The 22,970-nt window shown below is 56.6% G+C and overlaps 3 protein-coding genes across 3 annotated transcripts; 1 reads left to right on the forward strand and 2 right to left on the reverse strand.

Moving 5' to 3' along the window:
- Positions 1–541: 541 nt before the first annotated feature.
- Positions 542–8,146, reverse strand: E0L32_004997 (uncharacterized protein; the record flags this gene model as incomplete). The annotated part of the gene is made up of 1 exon (XM_031139471.1): positions 542–8,146. One exon carries the CDS (start codon positions 8,144–8,146, stop codon positions 542–544), a length of 7,605 nt encoding a protein of 2,534 aa, XP_030996599.1.
- Positions 8,147–9,142: 996 nt separating this feature from the next.
- Positions 9,143–12,246, reverse strand: E0L32_004998 (uncharacterized protein; the record flags this gene model as incomplete). Its single annotated transcript, XM_031139472.1, has 5 exons — positions 9,143–10,403; positions 10,470–11,217; positions 11,282–11,533; positions 11,595–11,920; positions 11,984–12,246. The coding sequence occupies 5 exons, from the start codon at positions 12,244–12,246 to the stop codon at positions 9,143–9,145; spliced, it is 2,850 nt and encodes a 949-aa protein (XP_030996600.1).
- An 804-nt stretch (positions 12,247–13,050) lies between these two features.
- E0L32_004999 (uncharacterized protein) lies at positions 13,051–22,117 on the forward strand (the record flags this gene model as incomplete). The annotated part of the gene is made up of 2 exons (XM_031139473.1): positions 13,051–16,072; positions 16,158–22,117. The coding sequence occupies 2 exons, from the start codon at positions 13,051–13,053 to the stop codon at positions 22,115–22,117; spliced, it is 8,982 nt and encodes a 2,993-aa protein (XP_030996601.1).
- Positions 22,118–22,970: the final 853 nt, after the last annotated feature.

Below are 22,970 nucleotides of genomic sequence, written 5' to 3' on the forward strand. Positions count from 1 at the left end.
TACCGCCTTAGGCTTTATCAGCTTTTGCAGTTAGATACCTATAAGGCGCATCTTCGGCCATTATCAGTCATTAGTTGTGTTCTTTTGCCGGGCCAGCCGTGCGCTCCAACATCGTCTACCAGCAGTACATTTTCGTGGGGAGTAGCCTGGGGATATCTTCGATGACAGTGAAGTGTGCTCCGAGAGATCAATGAGGTGACTAGGTGACCAAGTAAACTTGGATCATTCTGTGAAGAGCCAGAAAAAGTGTATTGTAGATTTCTAGAAAGCCGTCCATGTATCCGCCTGCTCCCAGTCCATGTGTTCCAGCCCTTGGCCTGTCCCTGGGCTGTGATATGTTTTTTTCTGGTCGTCAAGTGGGCGTCTGAATAGTTGACAGAAGTTCATCAGGAGATACCTTGATCTTGACAATCATTATCCTTGTCGCATCCTTGCCCTGGAACTCGGAAGGGCTATCCCACTACCTAAATCCGATGGGCTTGATGATAGACAAGTACTTCTGTTAGCAGTGCGTCAACTATTCAGACGCCCACTTGGCTCATTAGCCAAAGTCGTGCGTCGCGCTGGCCTTCTGGTAATTCGTAGAATTCATCGTGAGTTCGGCATTACGGTCCGCAACATCGGATTGAACATTTTCGGTGGCTTCCGCAGCCAATTCCAAGAGGCGCGCCTCCGCGAACATGTTCTCCTGGCTGGACTCCTCGGTGATTGTTGGGAGCACTTCCTGTTCCTGGTCCTGCGGCTGTCCTGGGTCCCTCTCCACCTTCTTTACCTCTGCCGCTTCGTTAATCTTTGCCTTCAGGTCCTCGAAATTCTTGGCCTCCGCAGCAAGTTTCTGGACTTTATTCATGGCTTTATCGTGGCCAATCTTCTCAGCCTTGTCGTGTACTTTAGCAAAGTGATCCCGGTTCTCGGCATCCTGCCTCTTCTGTGCCGCCTTGTCGACGAAATGGCCCGAGGCCGCACCGATGACTGTATTGACGCCGGGAATTGCTTGGAATGGCATTTTCGCGATCGCGGCACCGCCCTTAATCAAGATCTCTTTCTTGTGGGACCCCAGGTAGTCTGTAGCCTTCTGCAGCGCGGGCCGCGAGTCCTGTTGGTCCTGGTGGCGTTTCTGGTACAGCAAAGCGTGGCCCTTGGAATTGAGGTCCTCCTCGATATTGAGCGAACTCTTGTGGTCGGAGACGATGCCCGGCTGGAGGCTGAGGGCGGGGTGATGGCCGCCATCGACCTTCGGCTGCGCCGTTGCGGCTTGTTTGGTGAACTGAGGAGCTGGCTTGTTGCTCTTACTTTTGCAACAGAACATTGTGCCGCTGGGATCAAACAGGTTGACAGGCTCGTTGAGCACGTAGGCGTATACGTTGGGCCCGTCCACCATGCCCAGCGGGTCGGGCGACGTCCAGCGGCCGAGCCAGGGCGCATAGTACCTCGCGCCACAGGCGTACAGGCCAGTCTCGTGGTCGCGGTGGTAGAGCGCAAACCGATAGCGGCGAGGCGCCTCGGTCTTTGCTTTGCACATGAGCAGCACCGAGACCCCGAACGGGGTGTACTCCTCGTACGAGACTATCTGGCCCTTGTCATCTGTCTCCAGATTTGGGCTGACTACGTATCGGTATAGCAATGGTTCGTTTGAATTTGACCGAGGTGCCTGCTCGTCGCGTCTGTCGTCAGAGTCACTGCCACCATCACTCTCGGTCTCGGAGGAGTCGGCAGCAACCTGGAAGTCCTCGATAGTCACGACTGACGGAGCCTCGGGATCCGCACTGGCGCCCACCAGCGAGGTAGTCGTCGTGGTCTTGACCCTCACCCCATCCCCGTGGTAGACACGGTATATCTCTACAGAGTCAAGGAAGATCGTCTCCTTCCGTTTCCGGGCCTTGGTGCCAGACTCTACCGCCGCTGCCTCCGAGGAGCGCGCTGTGACTTTGCGCACCCGCTTCCCGCTGTCGTCGTAGACATACCACGTCGTCTCGGGCAACCCAGAGTTCACCTTTTGGCGCGCCGTACATTGCAACTTGTTGCGGTGGTCCCACTGCAGCCTAGAGAAGCCCGTCATGGATGTCATGCAACCAACTTGGCCGGCGGCACCACCGCCGTAGCCGTACCGCTCGGTGAGACGGCCGATGCAGGTCTGACTCAGGCGGTTGCTGTACCTGGATGGCTCGAGGAGAGAAGGCTCCTTGTAGGTATAGAACCGAGTCCAGCCCGGAACAGACTTGTCCGAGACCTCGTGCCGCAGAAGCCGCAGGTTATCCGCATCGTCGTAGACATAGTACTCGACGTACTCGCTGAAGTCGCTGGACTGCCCTGATCCTAGAGCCTGTCTAACCAGGGGACTTGAGGCCGAGACCTGGCGTAGGCTGCGTACAGTGTCGGCTCCTGTATCGACCGTCTCTCGCCCCGTTGCCCGACTGAGTCTTCCAAACGCATCATAGTGGTATTCTCTCACAGGCTCAACCATTCCGTTCCTGAAGAAGAGCGTCTGCTGGGCCCGGTCTTGGCTGCTGGACACGCGGCCCATGCAATCATATACCATGGTCAAGTCTTCAAGGACTCTGCCGTCATCCCTCCACGTCCGTCGCCGCACCACTTGCCCCGTCAACTCATCATACGTGTAACTAGAGTGCGACGTGTTTCCGTAGTCGACTCGTAAGGGCTGCCCATCCGCGGCGTACGTAGCATTGCGTATATGGTAGGAAGCAGCACCCTTCAGCGGCGACGGAATGCCAGTCGATTTTGCTCCATCTTCCATGGCTGCCACGAAAGAACAGAGACTTTGTAGGTTCCCGACGAGATCGAAAGTGCGTATCGTGACACGCCCCGCGGCATTGCACATCGCGATGTTCCTGTTAAGGGCATCGAAGCTGTTCTTTGTCGTGTAAGGCTGTGCTTCTACGGGCACGTCATTCCTCCAGTCCAGGATAGTCTGATACTCGTTGGCCAGACGGTGGTCAAACGACAGACAGTTGCCCTTGAAGTCGAAAACGGTGTTTCTGCGGATACCGGACTGGTCGTGGATCTCGAAGACTTGGCCACGAAGATTGTTGCGCTCAGGGTCCGCCACGGTTTCGCCGTAAACGTATCGACTCCAGAGCACCTCCTGGGCAGCCTCGCGATCAGGCAAAACCCACGTGTGCGTCTTCCTGCCCGAGGAGTCATGCACATAACGCGTCTGTCTGCCTGCACTATCGCAGGAGAGCAAGGGCTGACCAGTGCTGGTCACGACGGTGATCTGCGCGCCAGATTCCATGTTGCGCCGAATAAGAGGCCGGCTCCCCTGGTGCAAATCATACGCCTCGACCAGCCGGTCCATGGCATCGTATTGCGCTGTCTTGCACCCGAACACATCGTACTCGACGCGCATGGCACGCTCGTAGCCATCGCCTGTCTCTACTGTCAGGATGGTGTTGCCCCGGCTGTCAAGGTGGGCAAAATGAGGTTTGGCTGCGTAGAGGCCGGATTTGTGCGCACTTTGCCGCAAGTGGTTGTCGCCTGATTGGATGCGAAGCTCATACCAAGACGGCATGAACAGGCCAGTATACATTCTCTCGAAATGAAACCCAATGTCAGGATCTGTTCGGGGATCTGTCACGAGACAGGTGTCCCCGGTGTCGTAGGAGCTTCTCGACCACGGGGTGAAGCACTGCTTCGTCCAGGTATGGTCTGGATATAGGGTGCCAACATTACGCTGCATGGCATCCCGATAGGTGAACGTCAATGGCTCATCAAGCTCCGGCAGAGGTTTCCACTGATTTCCCGACGAGAAGAAAGGCTTCGAAGCCACGACTGAGTTGCCAGCGGAGTTGTTGACAGTGTTCTTGCTCACGCGCCACTCGTGCTCTGTGCCGCCGTTCCCGGCCCACTGCGTCAGGTTGAATTGTTGGCTTGCCATGCCTCTACCATCGTAGTAAATGATTTCCGCTGTAACGTCGCCAGCGTTTGCCTCAGCGCGGCGGCTCTGCCCAGTCATGGCATGGGTGGTGCGGGCTAGGTTTAGACGAAACAGGGGCAGCTCTACTGGCGAGGAACCGGACAGTCTCAGTCTTCTGCTCGACGAAAGTCTCCGACTGCCCGCCCGCCCAACAAGTCGCAATGCCACAGCTCTGGACGGCTTCTCCATGAACGACAGCAGCTCATCTTCAGAGAGCACACAGGGTATGCCCTCGATCGAATCACCAACAGACTCGCCGCTTTTGCCCATCTGTGCAACAGCAGCAGGCTCGCCCAGACAGTCATAGACCACCGAGACTCGGTTTCCATTCGGGTCCGTCAACACCGCTGGCTTCATGACCCTGTAGTCGTACGTAGCCCTCGTGCGATTCCCTGCAGGGTCGATAGTCTCGACTGGTAGCCGGTGGAATTCATCCATGACCACCTCCGAGACGTGGCCGAATGCATCACGAGACCATCGGGGAACAAAAAACGCCGCACGAGCCGCTCGCAGAGTCTCGGCTGCGTTGTTCTTGGTGTTCTTGCCTGGTCCACTCGCCACTTCCCACAGGGCTTCGGCCGTGGGAGCCCATGCGCACGTGTCACGCTCCAGCTCGACGTAGCCGCCACTCTTGTACAGCAGGTCGCGCGGCGACACCTGGCGGAAGCGGACATCTTTCTGCCCAGAAATGCTTTCAATCATTTCATTGTCCATGGCAAAGACGTATTCACGGTCCACGCGTGAGAAAGCCTCCAGTGAGTGATGGTCCAGACAGTGTGTAAGGTCTGCGCTTCGGTAGTACGTTCTTGTCATGTCGCCGACGTACTTGGTGCCTCCAAGGATGGCAACGCCTCGGCGTCGGATTGCCTCAATGTCCAGGAGCGGCGTTGGGAAGGGTAAATCGTCGAAGTGGAACACTGTCGTGGAGGACGGCGCGGGCTTGTAGTAGTTGTCGATGCTGATCTTGTCATCAATGGCCTTGTAGTCAATGGCGTTGGTGAATGTCTTCTCAGTGTATGTGATGTGGGTTCTCTGCTGAGCATTGCGAGATTCAGGCGACGCCAGCGAGCTCTGCTTCCTGCCGTAGCGTACGAGGAGGGACTTGGCCACGTCTCCGTACGTGTTTGTCTCCAAGATGAGCTGATGCTCGAGCCGCGAATCGTCTCGAAGTCTTTCCAGTTGTTCAGTAAGCGACTCCCGCGGCCGCACCTGACAAACGACTCGGGCTCCAGTCTGCCCGGTGGCTTCTCTCCCCACGGACACAAGGCTGACATCAAACGAGGTCTCGCTGACCGTGTAGGGCACGGCTGCTGCGGCAGATCGATCAAGTCCGTAGACTTCGGAACGCAGCAGCATGCCCTTGAGGGCCCGATATGCCTCGGGCCACTGATCACTCTTGAGACCCGGCATCACGACAGAGGCCAGTCTAGCCTTGCTCCACAAGTCCGAGCCGGTGGGAGCGAGACCCATGTGAACCGCGCCGGTGTGGTACCACATCTTGGTATAGGTCGTTGGTGTTTCAAGGATCTTCTTCCCCCTCGTGACCGTAAAGTTTTCCGTCTCCCACTTCTCGACTGCGCCAAAGCCTCGGAACTCGCGCTCCAACCCGTCGTAGTAGCCATCGTGGTAGCGGAACCTTGTAGTTCGTGTCGAGGATACGATTTCGTCTCTTTCAACAAGACGACTGACCGTATGCACAGGGAAGGGCAGTTTGGTTTTCCAAGGCCTCCCCCGTTTCTCGTCCTGCAGGTACGAGCGCATTGACGGAGCGTACCTGACCGACGTGGTCAGGCCAGTCCCAGTAGACCATGACTTCAACAGGTGTGGCTTGGATCCGCCCGCCAAGTCGAGGTAGTTTATGACAAGCTCGTCGGTCGCCGCGCTATCGGGACCTACCCAGCATAGACACGAGGTTCCGTTGCCCAGGAGGTCAATGCTGAACACCGAGGACAGATTGTCAGCCTTGACAAAAGCCTCGAGGAACAGTTTGTCGCTCCATCCATTGCCGCACTGGTTGAAATACATGGCCACTCCACCATCGGCCGTGAGATACACCAAGTCTGTGGTTCCACTGCCATCTAGATCAAGGAGATGGAGCCTCTGGAAAGAGAATTGGTCGTCAGAATCGAAGAGAGGGGGATTTCCCATGCACAACTCTGATCCAAAACGCCCGTGGCCCAGGTTGGGACAGTACGAGACTCGCCCATTCGCAATTTTGACAATATCGGTCAAGCCATCGCCAGTCATATCCGTGAAGAAGACGGCGCTTCTCTTGTGACTGGTAACAAACATGTCGAGGCCCTCCATTCCCTCGCAGTGGCGCTCTAGGTCGTATCCGTCTTTGCCCAGGGATGGGAACCATATGAGTCCATCCTTTGCGTGGCAGAGTACGTCTCTACGGCCATTTCCGGTAAGATCCAAGCGGTGCATGGAGTCATCATTGACGTTGAAGCTGAGGCACGTAGGGAACTCCTTGAGGTTCTGCCAGTCGTCCATCGAGTTGCACTCAAAGTAGCCAGTCGCACGTCCCTTTTGGTCGCACAGGACGAGATCTTGCAACCCGTTCCCGTCGAGGTCCTCCAGAAAAGAGGCCGTGTAGTCTCCCGAGGCTGGGAAAGAGCTCACAATCTGGACAGGCCCGAAGTCCCTCTCTGGCTTTGGCCAGTCAACCTCCTCCCCGCCATCGCCGTCCTCCCTGCTCATCGTGTCGCCACTGCCATCGTCGCTGCTCACAGTGTCGCCACTGCCGTCGCTTTGGCAGCCAATGTCGAGCGCGTTCTCATTCCGCTGATAATACCAAGCCCCATCACGCTGGACGAGCAGGCCCGGCGCACCCTCGCCGTTCAAATCGACCCACCGGGTATGGAACCTCGCGTTGCTGACCTCCAAGCCCTGCAGGCAGTCTGGTTTCATGGTCTGCAAGCGCAGAGAGTCCACAGGCGCTGTCTTGGAGAATGAGAAGGTGTACGGCGCGAGGCTCTGTTGATCGTAGGTTGCCTTCTCCTGGTTCCACACATGGCCAGTAGCTATGAAGGATCTCAGCAGTGACCCCGTAGGACTTTCATCATACTGCAGGCTGTACGAGGACACCAGGTAATCCTTCCGCGGTAGCTTGTCTTCAAAATGGTGGAAGAGCAGGATTCGCTGGCAGAGGCGGTAGGATCGAATCTCAAAGCCGCTGGAGTAGCGGGAGAAAGCATCCGGCCGCACTAACCAGGGTCTAGTTGGCTCAGCTTCCGGGATATCGACGTCGTGATCGCCATAGTCGAATATCACCTCGAACATCCACTTGTCGTTGGCAGAGAGCGGAGTAATCTGCCAAGAGTCCAAGTCTCTGGCGACATCGACGTTGCCATACTTGATGGACTTGGGGTACCGTGCGCGTCTACGGGCGGCGGAATCCCTACAGACCTCGTGGATAGGAAGAGAGTCATCTGCGCCGCGGATGCCTTCGTCGTTCTCTTCCTTGTACTCGAACAGCATCGCATTGCCGTTCGGATCGTACACCTCAGAGAGCAGCCAGGAAAAGATCCGTTGAGGGCCACTGTGGCCTGCTGCATCCATGATTCGGGACTGAGATTCGCGGCCGTAGAAGCTGGTGACATTGGTTGGAGATATGGTCCTCCAAAACACGTCGTGCTTGTCGACTTGGTGCGTGAACTTCTCGATGCGCATCACTGCTCCGCCGGTTTCAACCCTCGAGCGATACCGCTGCACGAGGTACTGCCCAAGAGACCCCGAGTAGGCGAAGGCCACGCCGTCTTCAACCAGATCATCCAGATTGGAGAGCAAGAATACATCCGAGTCGTCGTAGTGCGGGATCTCCTGCGTCGTCTTGCGTGTGATGCTTCCCAGCGAGAGATTCCAGCCAATGCCAAACGGGCCGTTGCCACCGCCAGAATTGTAGGAAAGGTTTAGCAACGGATGACAATCATCTCGGCCAGCCGTTACGGGCAGTGGGAGGGTCAAGGCCAGGGTTCCGTTGCAAGGATTCACCTCGAACTTCTGGTCGATTGATCTCAACGCTCCGCCTCCCATGCCGGTCGAAAAGGCAGCGGCATCAATCTTGTCGATGGTGGGAATTCGAGATGCAGGCTTTGCTGAACCATTGTTAGCGGATTTGTCGCGTGGGCTGGCATTTGAGCCTTGATTGAGTCCCGGATGCTTTGTAGACACGGTAGGTTGCACTTGAAGTTTGACACGATTGTCCATGATGCGCGTCTATTTTGTTGCTGGATTCATACACATCGAAGGTCTAAAAGTTTATGACGGGACAGCTTCACCGTAAGTGTTTCTGTGGCACCAGAGCAGCACACAGTGTATGGCCTCCCGCGGTATTGTACTGTCTGGGAAAGAACTAACCACCTAGGCGCGAGTGAGGTACTGACCGTATCCCCTTGCTGCGATCACGACAAACAGTCACGAGGTTCTGTGCCCGATTTGCCGAGAAGCTCTATGGTTTTCAGGCCGCCACGAGACGCGAGAGCCCGCAGCCTAGACCTCGATAGATCCATGGATGTTCAAAGGGGCTTTTAGACAGTGCTGATGAGTGTTCCCGGAGACGAAGTCGGAGAAGGTGCGAAGAGCTGGAGTTGACAAGGGGAGGGGTGTGGGTATAGGGACTTGGAAAAGGGGAACAGGGGACTTGGCAGCGGCCACATTATAGTTTGTGATTTATTAGAGGCTAATGCAGCTCATTCTTCGGCAGCATTGGCTAGGTTGCGGGTTGCCCCCAAATCGAGCAGTGACACGCGCGAGTTGAAAGCTGAAAACGGAAGCTCTGGAACCCAAAACGGGCAGACCGCTATGCCACCATCCATCAGCCTGCCGCGCCTCGTGGTCTGACAAGCTCTTGATACCTGCTCTTCATACCTAGTGTAGTTGATAGTGTGGTTGGTAGCGTAGAATTCCTGAAACTAGTTTTCGTCCACAACTCTCAGAGTCTCCAATAGAGGGAGATGCCGCCCGCCACCGCCGCTCGCTACGTGCGTGACAGAGACAGAGACAGAGACACTATTGGGACATGCAAGTTGACGCGGCAAGTGGCACTATATGAGAGTCGTGCTCCTTTTATTGGTGAGTTACTGTATTTGCTGACTTAGACGTGGTGGCTGATCTATCTGTGTCACATCCATGCAAGCCCTCTGTACGGTGCCTCGTTACCCATTGCTTAGGAAGACCCTTGCACCGTGCCTCGTTACCCGTTGGTTAGGAAGACGACGCTCCGCGGGTCTTGTCCGCGTCAGCTTGGGAAGTGATGAACGCAATACCTTCGGTACCATCGATCAGGCTACACTTGAGGAAGGAGGTTGCCGCCCTCTTGCCCTTCATGTTCATGCTGTAGTCGGTGTGGTTCCACAGCTCGTCCAATAGCAAGACGTAATCGCCAGGGCCCGAGACCGGCCCCTCCAGCGTGAGGCTAAACCAGCCATCAGGCGGCACGGTGAAGCGGGGCGTCTTGCTTGTCTTCTTGATGGGGGGCACTGGCTCGATGCGGAAGATGGTCGACTTCCTCTCCTGCTCGAGCGTCACGCGCAGCTCCTCCTTGATGAGTGACTGGCTGAACTCCCAGACCGAGCCAGAAACATTGCTGCTGCTAGTGCTGGGGCCACTGGCGCTCGCGCTGACACTGTCGCTACCTTCCCTTGCGGCCTGCTCGTCCTTTTCGGCCGTCTCCGTCTGGCGCTTGATGCGCTGCTTCTCATCAAGTTCGCTGCGCGCCTGCCACGCGAAGGTACTGCCGCTGAAAAGGCACTTCTCGCCTGCCGTTGGGAGCAACTGAATGGCGACATCTTCAAAGGCCATGGCATTTGGTAGCACGTTGCGCCCCTGGAGCACGAGCTTGGCCGTCCCCTTGCTGGAGTTCCACAGGATCTTGGGGCTCCAGGTGATGTGTGTAGGGTTGCCGGTCACGGTGGAGTCGTGGATGACTGGGTCTGCCGCCTTGCTCGGGGACGTCTCGATGTCCTTGGGCACCCCTACGTTGACCTGGACAAGACCGTCTTCTTCGAGATCGATGTAGTCGACGGTGGCGAGGATGTCGCCAAAGTCATTGAGCTTCGGGTTTCCGAAAACGAGTGTGCGCGTGCCTGGGTAGATGAAGTGGCCCGCATCCGCCACCACGTTCTTCAGGTTGGCACAGGCCGTCTGGAAGCCCTGTTTCAACGACGCCTCGACGGCCGTGCGCATGTTTGTGTCTGTCTTGTCTCGCACAAACTCACCTCCGCCACCCCATACGCGTAGGTCTCTTGGAAGACTGGTGTCCGGGTCCAGGCCGATGACTACGGGGTTGATTACGCCGTTCGGCACTTCGGGGACTTCAGGCGGCGGTGGCGTATTGTTCTTGCGGGATTCCTCGAGCTTCACCAGGTAGCGAGCCCGCTCTCTCATAGCCTCCTTCTGCATTTCGAACGACTTCTCCTTGTCGCAAAGGTCGATTTCAAAACTCCAGGTGACCTTGATCCAGAATCTACCATGGTATGTTAGCCCAAAGTGTACGAGGAACTCGGGAGCGAAGCGGAGCAGGGACACTTACGATCCCCAGAAACAGTCTCCTCCCTCGGACTTCCACCCAAAGTTCATGTTTCCACGGGCATTGTATGCCTCCCAATGATTGTAAAACACAGAGCCCTTGACATTGATGGTATCGTTGCCTGGCACCCAATCAACTTCGACGCTATTCTCAGCTTCGATGGTCCATTTTCGGTAGACGGGCGCCGAGTTGCAGTCTGTGTACGTCTTGACCTCTTGCCCAGATCCAGGAGCCGCCCACGTCCTGCGCCACGCATAGTGTCCGTTGCTCTCCCATTTGAAGTCAAACGTAGGGTTGGAAGCAACCTGGTCAGGGAGGCCCGGGTAGAGCGAAGCCGGGTTCGGGTTTGCGCCCACAACATACCGACTCTGGAATTGCTGCTCGCCGCTGCCACGATCCGTAAACATGTTGGGATACACGGGAATGACCGACGTCTTGACACAGAGCTCCCGGAGGCTCGTGAGAATCTTCTTCTCAAAGTACAGGCGATGGTCCAGGACGAAGGTTCCGGGAATCGCTGGCTTCGAACTGCCCCCTGCAGGCTCCGCCAGATTACCGCCGTACTCCAGCCGCGTTCCAACAGGCAACTTGCGCTTGACAACTTCGCAGAACACGAGGCAGTTCTGTGGGTGGCCGAGCTGGCTTCCACTGTCCAAAGACGTCACTTTGTCAGCCTTGACATCTTTGAAGTGCGCGAGCTGCGCGTCGTCGGTAATGTACGCGTAGTTTTGCAGGCGGACCGCCGTGGGAGCTATTTACGTACTGTCAGTTTCACTCAGGTCTGTTTGACTGCTGCGTTGGACGTGGGAACTGACCGCATGTAGCCAAGGCCTGCTCCTCCACGAGTCTTGCCACGGGGAGACGGATCTGAAGGCCTAGGTTCCAAAAAGCTGATTCTTGATTGTCTTCAGCCCAGTTGCTCAGAAGCTTGGAAACCGCATTCGCCATGAGCCTAGTCGTACTGTCCCGGTTCGACTCCCTCCAGTCTTTCAAGCTGACCCTCTTGGTGCTGTCCTCTGGATCAGGCAGATAAGAGTGGGACTCAACGGGGGTGGACCATGCTCCCTCTACTTCGTGTCAGTGTGTGTCGCGGTTTAGACGCGGGGGACGGCGAAGGGTGATACATACGAGCAACTACACAAAACAGACGGTGAATGGAATAATCCCCAGGCTTGATAGGGGTTGGCTTCTTCGCGCCGCCCGGGGCAGAAGCCTCCTTCTCGGCCGCTGCCACAGCCTCGTCCTGGGCCTTTTTGATGGCGGCCTCAAGCGCGTCCACGTCATGGGACTTCTTGATCTCGTCTAACGCTGCAGACGCCGCGGCCGCAGCCTCTTCGTCAAAAGCACGGTCTGGACTAACCTGGGCCTCAAAGAGATGCGAACGAACAGTGATGACCCAATTGTTGATGCTCTGGATTTGATCCGCGGCTAGTCTGATATTCCCGGACTTGATACTGCGGTAGTTCTTAGCTTCTATTTGTTTTCTTTTCTTTTGTTTGGTAATTATCATTCCTTACTGAATCTCAAAGTACAACTCGGGCGTGTCGGAACTGCCAATCTGAAGCTTGACCTGGGGCGGATCCAGTATGGCATCGAGGACGCCATTATTTCCTCGCTTGTCCTTGTACCATAACTCAACAAGATCCTTGCGTTGGTCGAAGAGAGCCTTGAAATTGTCGTTGATGGTCTGCTGGCTCAGTGCACAGATCTGGTCATAGTAGTCTGCACCATTGGTGCCTTGAATATTCAGTGAGATGCGATTGCGGTTGAATTCAGCCATGATGAGGCGAGTCTTGGGACACAGCTCGGATTGTGATGAAGTAGCAGGGGTGACACTTTGACGGATGGGAAAGAGTCTAGCTCCAGCAAGACAAACATTCGGAAGTTCCTTTAAGGATGAGGTTTCTTGCACAGTGAAAGGCTCATTTGCGCAAAGCAGAGAGCACGACAAAGAAATCCCATGTTCCTATGTTCCAAGTAGTCTACTAGCTCAGCTGCCCACTCAGCTCAAACCCTCGACCCGACCTCAACTCCACTTGCCATCGGCAACATCCGGTGCGTGCCGTAGCGGCATGGGGTTCTCGGGTCTAGGCCCATTGATACTATTGAAAGTAGGGTGGAGCTGGCCCGATTGGGAAGGCCGGCGCTTGAAGGGATAGGGGTGTGCGTGTAGTGACATCCATGCCTCGACTCAAATCGAACAGACACAGGACTCAGCTAGCCACTCCCTCTCACTAATGTCGACACTTGCTCAAAGTAGGTAGCAATTCTTCGCTATTGGCATCAATAGTAGAGACATGGTTACCCCTCCCAATTTTCAGCCCCGGCTGCTGGCCTAGGCCGTGGCGTGGACCCGTCTGCGCAAGCCATGACGCTGCCGAACTGGAGTCGACGACGTCTTGTGATGGTGGAGAAATGGTCTAAGTGCCTGGGAAGATTAGCTCTTTTTATGAGGAAGGCATTTGGAGAGCAAAAGTGTCTCAACAGCTATTAGTTCTGGATGTTAGCAGTACAGCTATCGTCATGAACGATATCAAAATCGAAAATTTACCAAACGTCCGCACTTTGAAAGCCCACATTGGCCATGGCAGCTTTACGAATATTCTTGGAAAACCAGCTGGGGGAAGAATTGCGTACCCTCGGCCGACGTCTTGAGCGTGCAGCGGCGGACGAGTGCGAGGATCGTCGCTCTGCCCTGGACCTTGTGCTCAAAGATGGGAATATTTCCATCAACGGCATCTCGACGCTACAATTCCTACAGTCTGTTCTCGATTATACAAACAACGACCTACACATATGCGGTTGGCTCTTGAATACACTAGAACTCGCCACTGTCCAAGACCTTGCCATCACGTTGTTCCCTCGCTCAGATCTTGTGAAGCTCGCTGCATCAAGTAACGAGGCCGAGCGCTTGGAGCCGCAGACACTCCAGGACATTTGCTCCAGATTCTTTAACGATCACCCAACCTTGGTCATCCAAGTGCTGTTGCGCCGTGGACTGTTTACGCTGTCAACGACTCTGCAAAAGACGGCGTGGTTCATGCTATCATGCCTTGAGCGAGACAACATCGACATCAATGATGAGCAGCTCATTCAGAAGACCCTATCCGCCCTGAGCCAAGGAGCTGCAGAGCTCCAACCGTCTAGGGACGACATTCTCCTGGCCTTGGCTTTCGTCAAGTCTATGCTTCTCCTGAGCCGAGTGGTCGAAGACCCAGAAGATCTGCCTCGGCTACACAAAGCGGGCATTGAATCAGTCCGTCAGATCACGCAACAGCTCAAGGGCAAGTTCGCCGAGCAGATGGTGGCCGAGGGAATGACAAAAGACAATGCCCTGAAGGTGCACGACTGTGCCGAACGTGTGGATTGTTGGAACGAGCAGCTCTGGCTCTCCATTATGCAGTCTAGTCGAGATGATTACATGCCCATCTCTACAGCGAAACCGAGCGCGCTCTCTGGTGGACAGCCTGAAGACCGCTCACTTCACAACCTGACGGACATCTTCAAGCTAGAAGGGACGGACTGCGAAGAGTGCTGCTCGGTAACGGGCCTGTCGGCTTACTTGAGCGATCTCCTGCTCCTACTCCGTAACACAACGTTCATAGACAGGACACCCGAAGATATCTCCAGCGGGAACTCTGCCAAGAACTTACTGGAGATGCTTTTCGAACGCAGGCCAGACATCCGGAAGCTGCAGCTCACTTGTGCCAACTCCCAAACTCTGCTACCCTACATCAGCCTGGTCAATGAGGTGCTAGAGTCCTACATCCGGTCCACTGCCACTTCGCCCATAGCGCCATCCGACAGGTTCGAGGACTCGGTTCGCGCATACCAGACCCCGACAGGCTTCGAAGAGGGCCAAGGACCTGTTGGGGCAGCTTCTAGGATTCAGTATCGTCCAGCGAACATCGATTATGATGTTTACCAGAAGCTAGTGTCTAAAGCTACTTACCCTTTCACGTGTTTCCCCTTCGACTTGGCGCATCATATCGAGGCCGCCGTCTTCGACACGTACGAGCTAGACTTTGTTCGTTTTCTGCGCATATTCCAGTCTCCTCACCGCCTGCGTGATCTTGTCCCTGTCGATCGTCGAGGAGCTGTGGATCGAGAAGTCGGCCAAGCTCTTCTCAGCGGTGCCAAAGAGACGCTCAAGCGCCAGCTCGCTGCGGAGATGCTTGGACTCCAGCAGGCAGAGTTCAGCACCATCACGTCGGAAACGTACTTTCCGGCCAAGTTTGCGGATCTCGTCAACGGACTATCCCCGGTACCCCTGAGGATCGAAAAGACATGCCCTGTTGATGCCGCTTCACTCTGGGGTTTCGACGACGAGGAGACCTTGCTCGACCCTCTGAAAGGCCTGTCTCTCATCAAGAACCAGCTTATGCTCAAATCAGGGCTGGAATTCGACGAGGTACTGCAGCTGGTCAAGACTCGGTGTTTCAGCCAGCACCTAATCATCGCCAATGCCTCAGGATCCTCGCGATTCGACGCACTGGTCGAGGGTCTACTGCTCCTGTCCAACGCGGCTGCTCCTCCCTACCAGCCACTCACCGAAAAACTTGCATTTGCTCTCCAGGCATTCCTCCGGCTCCGGAGCAAATTGTCCTGGTCAATTGCCGACACAGATGCTGCCATCGTCGGGTTCCGTAATCTTGAGCTGTCGATGGTTGCAAACACGCGCAGGACAGAGAGGTCCGATCTTCCCCCACCCATTGATCAGGCCGTGGTTGAGGAACCCGCTAGCAAGGATCCAAGCATCGAGGAAGAGCCGCTCTTGTTCGATCCGACCGAGCCTACAGTTGCCAATTCCGCAGAAGTCGTCAGCATCACGCCCTATGTGGTGAGTGGCATTGCGGCGCTTTCACAGCTGCACAAGCTCTCTGCCATTGATGCTAGCGAGCTGCTCCCAATCTGGACGTCAATCAATACTTTCGGCGATAAGTCCCTGTTCCATAGAAAGTTCATGACGAAGCAGCTCCAACAGATTGACGGCGTTTTTGACCCATATATTAACGAACAAGCGACACCCCCGGCGGCCAAGTACCTGACTGTCAAGGGTACCGAGGAAGCCGTCGAGCTGCATGCACTCGGTATTTGTGCAGCTCTGAAATGGCCGCTGGACTACTTCGACCAGCTCGTAGCTGCTGCCAGTTGCCGAGGCAAGACGCTCGACATCGACGTCTTCTCCGCATTGTACCGACATGCCATCATCAGCCGCATCCTCGCCGTGCCGCCCAAGAGCTCGGAAGTATTCTTTGAGGTATTCTATGCTTGTAGCGGAGCGTCGGTTCTGAAGGATCCGCTTCACACTGTTGCTGTCATTGAAGATTGGAAGCTCCTTCTCAACTCTGGCTGGACCATCGACTCGTTGCTGAACACGCTCAGCAAGAAGAAGCGGGAGACGAACACCGAGACTCTGGCAACAAAAGAGGCTTCGCTCGAGGGCCTTCGGCTGGCGCTAGAAATCGCCACGGGGGCCCAGAATATCGCACAGTCCATTCCATTCACTCTCCCTGGGGCCGTGCCGTCCGCTTCCGATGTCGTCGATTGTGCATCCCGTGTTTTTGACGAGTCTACAGCGAAGGCAGTGGTGGACATGATAGAGAGTAAGAAAGCCGCAAATGCATCCCCTTTCAAGTCTGCTGGACCTTAGCAAAACCTGCCAGAGACTAATCTCACCCGTCTTTTCAGATTCTGTGGCAATACCGGACACCCTCCGCCAGAAACTTCCAGTGGTAAAGCGGATTTCTGATGCCATTGCGCTGCCGGCCAAAAGCACGGCTTCTACGGGACTGGCCGCAACCACACCGCCGGCCAAGGTCTCCAGCGATAGCAGCGCTCGCGGACCAACAGCAGATGACGATGAGAAAGCTGCGGCTAAAGCGGCTGACGAAGCCAGGCTGGCAGAGCAAGCCAGCCTTGAGGCGGCTATGCAACGTCATCGCCGAAGAACAGAATTCATCAACATAGCCTCGCCCATCATCACCGAGTCCCTGCTCAAGACTTTTATCGTCAACACAGTCAAGGCGATATTGCCGGATGCAGATCCAGTTGTTATCCTTACTCTCTTGTCGGACATCGTTACAGTGCCAGCAGCGGACGGCCAGTCCCAGCAGACGGCCATGTCCGCCTTGCAGGATCTCAAGCAGCCCTCCAATGATGGAGCTACGTCTGCGGAGCTGGATGCCTACTTCCAAGCGCCCACGAGTGACAATTATACATTGATTTATACTGGCTCGGCCGCAGAGGGCCAAGCGCTACCAGCCTTGTCGGTTGAGGGCATCGACGTGCCATACAACAACAGCACCAAGTCATTCAGACCATTCCGCCTGACTGGCGGTAAGTATTTCCGCTTCAAGGCGAACTTCAGCGCAAAAGATGTGACCTGGTCCACTTCCAAGTCCAAGTCAACGCCCTTCACCAACGACATCCTCAAGTCGGTGACCATTGCAAACCGGGCGGCCACAATTATCGCAGCGATCAAGCGCGTCGCGGTCATCTGCACGACAGCACAGCTGACGCCCGAAGAACTTCAGTACATGACTCTCAATCGCACCAAGGCGGGTCAGACACTGGTGGTTAATTTCGATGATCTCAAACTGGCTGAGTTGGTGCAGCTGGTAAAGTTCCGCCGCCTTCGCCAGGCCGCCACCGGCAATATCGGAAGTCTCGCTAGACTGGTCGACTGGCTTGGCTCAACGACTTCGTCCACGCTCGAGGTCATTGCAGCCGAGCTCTCAGATGCGACCGGGTGGAAAAAGGCCCGCACTCTGGAAGCCCTGGAGGTCAATTTCTCTGGTTGGTTGCCTCTAGACGTCATGTCAAACCTGAGGAGCTTCGAGGGGTTTTTGAAGTTTGCCGACATCATGTCGTTCTATGACGAGCTCCAAAACGCGAGCGCGGGAGGGTCTCTGCCAAACATGTCTGTGTTGTTCAGTCTGGCCCAGCCTAGGACAACGTTGTCCTCTAGCAAAGACGACTATGCTCGAGCGACGGCAATACAAGAAGGCCTCACACCATCCCAAAAGACGGATATAGATGTTGTCTTGACCCAGAAGCGGCGGAGAGTCCTGGTTGAGTACCTCTTGCAGCAAGAGAAGGTGCGGGACGAGCTCGGCATAGTGAATGCCGATGGCCTATTTGAGCATTTCCTCATTGATGTCCAGATGGGGCCGCAGCTGCGTACATCGCGGGTGAAGCAGGCCATCTCCGTGGTGCAGCTCTTTGTGCAGCGGTGCTTCCTGGGCATGGAAGCCGGCATCGCCAAGGATATGCTCCCTCGCGAGAAATGGACGTGGATGCAGCACTACACGCTGTGGGAAGCGCACCGCAAGATGTTCTTGTACCCCGAGAACTGGCTCGAGCCATCGCTTCGCGACGACAAGAGCCAGCTGTTTCAGAAGTTGGAGACGACGCTCATGCAAAAGGACCTTAGTGTTGGTACCTTCCTGCGAGCTGTCCAGGACTACGCTTACGACCTGAACGGCATATCCAGCCTGGACATTGTCTCGTATCTCCACGAACCGCATCCAAAGGCCGAGGATGTCTTTCATCTGTTTGGTAGAACCCGCTCGGCACCACACACGTTCTACTACAGGACACTGACAATCTACCACTCCGACGGCGCCGTTTTCTGGAAACCGTGGACAAAGATGGAGATCGACTTGCCCTCGGTCGAGAACGACTGGAACTCGGCCCGTCTGCAGGAAAGCGGAGCGTATCTGGTGCCTATCTCCCAAGACGGCAGGCTGTACATCTTCTTCCCCCAAGTAGTCGTCAAGACGGTCAACACTACCCAAGAGTCGAACCTGGCCGCCGGCAAAAGCACCCCGACATGGACACAGATGGGCGATGCCGTACCAGCTGCCCAAGAGCCTCGAACACAGTGGGAGATCACAATGGCTTGGAGCGAGCTTGTCAGAGGCACGTGGACCCCGAAACGAATCTCGCCCGGCAGCCTGTCGGTCGACATACCCAGGCCGCCCGCCCCAGCAGGGAAGCTTTTGGAGCTGCCTCCACGAGGCTCTCTACCCTCTGCCTGGCAGTTTCGCCTGGATCCGATTTTCGAGACCAATCGTGTCAGGCTTGTGCTGAGTCACGCACCTGAGTCGCAGCAGAAGGGACAGGTGGTTGGTTGCTTTGACTTTTCTACGGATCAGGTCACCGCCTGCCAGGATGCGAGAATCGCCGTGCCCTCGAATGGGTTTTGCACCTATTTCGACAAGGTCGCCGGAGACAAATCCACTCTGTTTGTGCCTGGCGTGGAGGACAAGAAAACGGCTCCCTTAGTCTGGCTGCCGAAGAATATCCAACAGCCCAAGTCAGATATCAAGTGGACGCTGTCCAAGACGCCAAAAAGAGTCACCGGCCTGGTTCTCAACGTGAAGCAAGAAGACGGCTCCAGCGTCAGCTACTTCAACGTGCCACAGAAGGAGTTGCTGTCCACGGCTTGGACACAGGAATTGATCGACAACAGGATGGCGCTTACGTCCATGGATCATCCCTTCTCGCAAAGCCTCATGCAGGCCGCCGTGGACCGAGCCGACCCTCTCGTGAGCATTTACAACACCATGGCGGCCACCACGCCGGGGCAGCTGGCCGACAGTTTCGGCCTGGTTGGTGGTGATGCCTTCTACCACGAGCTCGCGAGCCCGTGTGCGCTTTACAACTGGGAGCTTGGCGTCCACGCGGTGATGCTCGCGACCGATCGCTTCCTTGCCACTCAGCAATTCGACGACGCCCTGCAGATTGCCCGACTCCTCTTCGACCCGACTGTCGACACGAAGATGCGACGAGCTGATGCCGCCAAGCCGGGCAAAGAGAAGGTGGCTGAATCACCCTGGCGGTTCCCCCCTTTCCAAGACATCAGCGAGAAGATTGGTAAATCTGGTGAACGGGGCCCTGATTTGACGAAGCTAGCGGCAGAGATTGAACTCGCCATCAAGGAACGCCGCTCGTTCGGCCAGCTGGTCCACGCCGCAGCCCGCGGCCGGCCACAGGTCTACATGAAATGGATTGTCATGAAGTACGCCGAGATCCTCCTGGCAGCCGGAGATCAGTACTTCCGCCAGGGAACACTCGAGAGTCTACCGCTGGCCATCCAGCGCTACACTGAGGCCGCTCACGTCCTTGGCCCTGAGCCGATCAAGGGCCTCAAGCTGGGACGCAAGGCCCCCAAGTGCTTCGAGGATGTCATCAAGGACGAGGTCAAAGTCCATTTGTCCCTCCCGTTCTCCGCACAGTTGAAGAGGATCAAAGGCTCCGCGTCGACGCAGGAGCTCGACGCACGGAAAGAAGCTCTGCGGTCCTTCATCATGACTCCCTACTTCTGCGTGCCCCTGAACCCCAAGTTCAAGAAGCTGCGAAGCCAGGTGCACGAGCGCCTCTACAACATACGCAACTCGCTAGACATCAACGGAAAGCCCGTCGAGTACGCCCTGCGAGAGCCCCCCATCGACCCAGCCGCCCTTGTAGCTTCCGGCGCGGGGGTCGGCGGCTCGGCTGGCGTCATCGCCGCTGCGGCCATCGGTGCCCAGAACGGGCCGCTCCCACGATACCGCTTCGAGATGCGACTGCAAAAGGCGCTCGAACTTTGCAGCGAGCTGCGCTCCATGGCTGAGCGGATCATGACGGCGGTGGAGAAGAAGGAAGCCGACGAGTTCAGCGCCATGCGTGCACGCAACGCCACCGTCATCCAAACACTGATGCTTGACATGAAGCGAACGTCGCTCAAGGAAGCGCAGCAGACGATCGACTCGCTGCAGCTCTCGAGAGATGCGCAGGCCGCCCAGCTGTCGTTCTACCTGGCCTCCATGGGGGAGAAGACATCTGAGGGCCCCAGAGCCTACCAGGACTGGGTCGACCTAGAGCAGGACATCGGACCCATCACCCAGGACGACCTGCGCATGTCGGCGTACGAGAAGGTCGAGATGGACTTGGCCGACGCCGCGGCGGCCCTCAACGTGATCGCGGCAGGCATTGACATGACAGCCTCGATGTTCGCATGGCTGCCCAACATCTCTGGCAATGTGGCGCCTTTTGGTATCGGCTGCAGCGTCGCAGCGGGCGGCTCTCTGATCGCGGGTGCGATCCAGATCGAAGCCCAGGCTATGAAGATGGGCGCGATGCTGGTGGGCGAGGTGAGCAGCGCGGCCGGGCGAAAAGGCCGCATGGTCAAGCAGCTCCAGGAGAGGCGGCTGCAGGCCAACATGCGCGGCCGCGAGATCCGGGTCTCGGACCAGCAGATCCGGATCCAGCGGACGCGCATCGAGGCGGCTGAGAAGGACATGGCTACGCAGTTGGCCTCGATGCAGGACGCGGCGCAGGCCGAGGCCTACTACCGCACAAAGTACACCAGCCAGCAGCTGTACGCGTGGATGGAGAAGGAGCTGCGAGGCCTGTATTTCCAGGCGTACACGCTGGCGGCCGCGGCTGCGCAGCAGGCCGTTGCGGCCCTGAGCTTCGAGCAAGGCCGGCCGATCTCGATGCTGAGGCCGGTGGGCTACTGGGACGCTTCGAGAGATGGTCTGCTCGCCGCCGATAATCTGTACATGGACCTCAAACGCCTCGAAGCGATACATCTCGAGGGCACCAAGCCCGACTTCGAGATCACCAAGACTATCTCGCTGCGGCAGCTCGACCCCTTGGCACTGCTCCGGCTGCGCATCACGGGAATCGCCGAGTTCTCCGTCCCCGAGGTCCAGTACGACATGGACTTCCCCGGCCACTACATGCGGCGCATCCGCTCCGTGGCTGTCTCGATTCCGGCCGTCATCACCCCGACGACCGGGTTCAACGCAACGCTCACGCTCACCAAGCACCAGTACCGCGTCAGCCCTTCTGCAGGCGCCGGAACAGCCAAGGACTACCTTGCTCCCGCGGCCGATGCCTTCCGGAGCGACGGCGTGCCGGTGTCTTCGGTAGCCATAAGCTCTGGCGCCAACGACGCCGGCGTCTTCGAGCTCAACTACGCCAGCAACGGCAGATACATGCCCTTCGAGGGTGCGGGCGCCGTCTCGTCGTGGCGGCTGCGGCTGCCCTCCGAGGTGCGCAGGTTCGACTACGAGTCCATCAGCGACGTGCTGCTCCACGTGCAGTACACGTCGCTCGACGGCGGCGAGCTGCTGCGGTCGGCGGCCGAGGGCGCCGTGCGCGCTGTGGCGGCCGGGGTCGAGGAGCAGGGACGGGCGCGCGGCTTCTTTGCCATGTTTGATCTCCGCAACGACTTTGTGAATGCTTGGCACGCCTTCCAGACGAGTATGCTTGCATCGAACAAGGCGGAGACCAAGGCCAAGGGCACGTTGCAACTTGGTGGTGGTGGCAGTGGTGGCGCCGACAAAGGGGGCTTGAAAGGCCGCCTTCCCTTCTGGTCGAGAAGCCAGCCTAAGCTCGTGGTCAAGACGATCATCTTGGCTTGCCGAGACGCCAAGCTCGTACGCGGTCTCTCCATGCCCGAGGTGATGGGCGAAAAGCCTCTCGTCGACGAAAGCCGGATTGGGACTGGCAAGGCTTCTGTCATTATCAGGACTTTTGGAGATCTGTCGGTGGATAATCTGGATGGCTGGACCCTCGAGGCGAGTGGCGTGCCGCTTGGGGACAAGGTGGACCGTCTCGACAACATCTATATGTTGATTGAGTATGTATTCGGATGAGCCGCTCTTGTTACCCTGGTTAGAGACAACGTATATACGCGCGGCCTAGCCAAGAAACTTCACATGAGACCCGACTTACAGTTTGTCTACCACTGACTCGGTAGGATATTCCAGTGCTTCTGCCATCTATGCCTCTCGAATCCGGGTAGTGCCATATGACACTCCGCTTTTCCATCGTGAACATCATTCATACAGAACACCAGCATCCGACCTACTGCCTGAACAGAGCAGATGTTCTGGACACAGATTCCATCTCGCTCTCTGACTAGGAATCGGATTTCCAAGTCGTCGCGAGTAGTAGAGTGCTTCCCAGTATCTCTTCTAAACCCATGCTGAATGGTCGTAGATAAGTACCGGTATATTGGAAAGGCCACTTTTGTAGCTCAAGCAGCCGGGCTGATAAGATGCATGACCAACAGAGAACAAGCAAGCCCAGCCCTCTTGGTGTGTCTGCTGAATGAAGCTGCTCTGGCTGGCTGCTTATGTGGCATGGCATGGTCTTGATCGCGAAAAGACGCAGTCTTTTCTCGAGGCCATGAACATCTCGTCCCCGCTTCATGTCTTTGTCGTGGCCAGTTCTAATCTGCCAGACTGGTACTCCCCGGAGTTCGGTGGTGGGTGCGTACGATGGGAAGGCAGGGACATCTTCCAGCATAATCGAGGGATCGCAGCAGTGACGAGGTAAACAGCATTTGGGAATGCTGGCCGATTGAGCCGTGAAATACGACCATGTCTGCTCGGAAGTAAGCCAAGTCTGCCGGGTCTGCTCTTGCGTTGGAATGAAGATGTCATCAGGATGGCCGACAAGTTCGCCAAGTGACGATTGCGAGCAGTGCAGATCATCTGTGTCGGT

This window comes from Thyridium curvatum (assembly GCF_004353045.1).
Source record: "Thyridium curvatum strain D216 chromosome Unknown NODE_25_length_444008_cov_73.864110, whole genome shotgun sequence".
Lineage (NCBI taxonomy): Eukaryota > Fungi > Ascomycota > Sordariomycetes > Thyridiales > Thyridiaceae > Thyridium > Thyridium curvatum.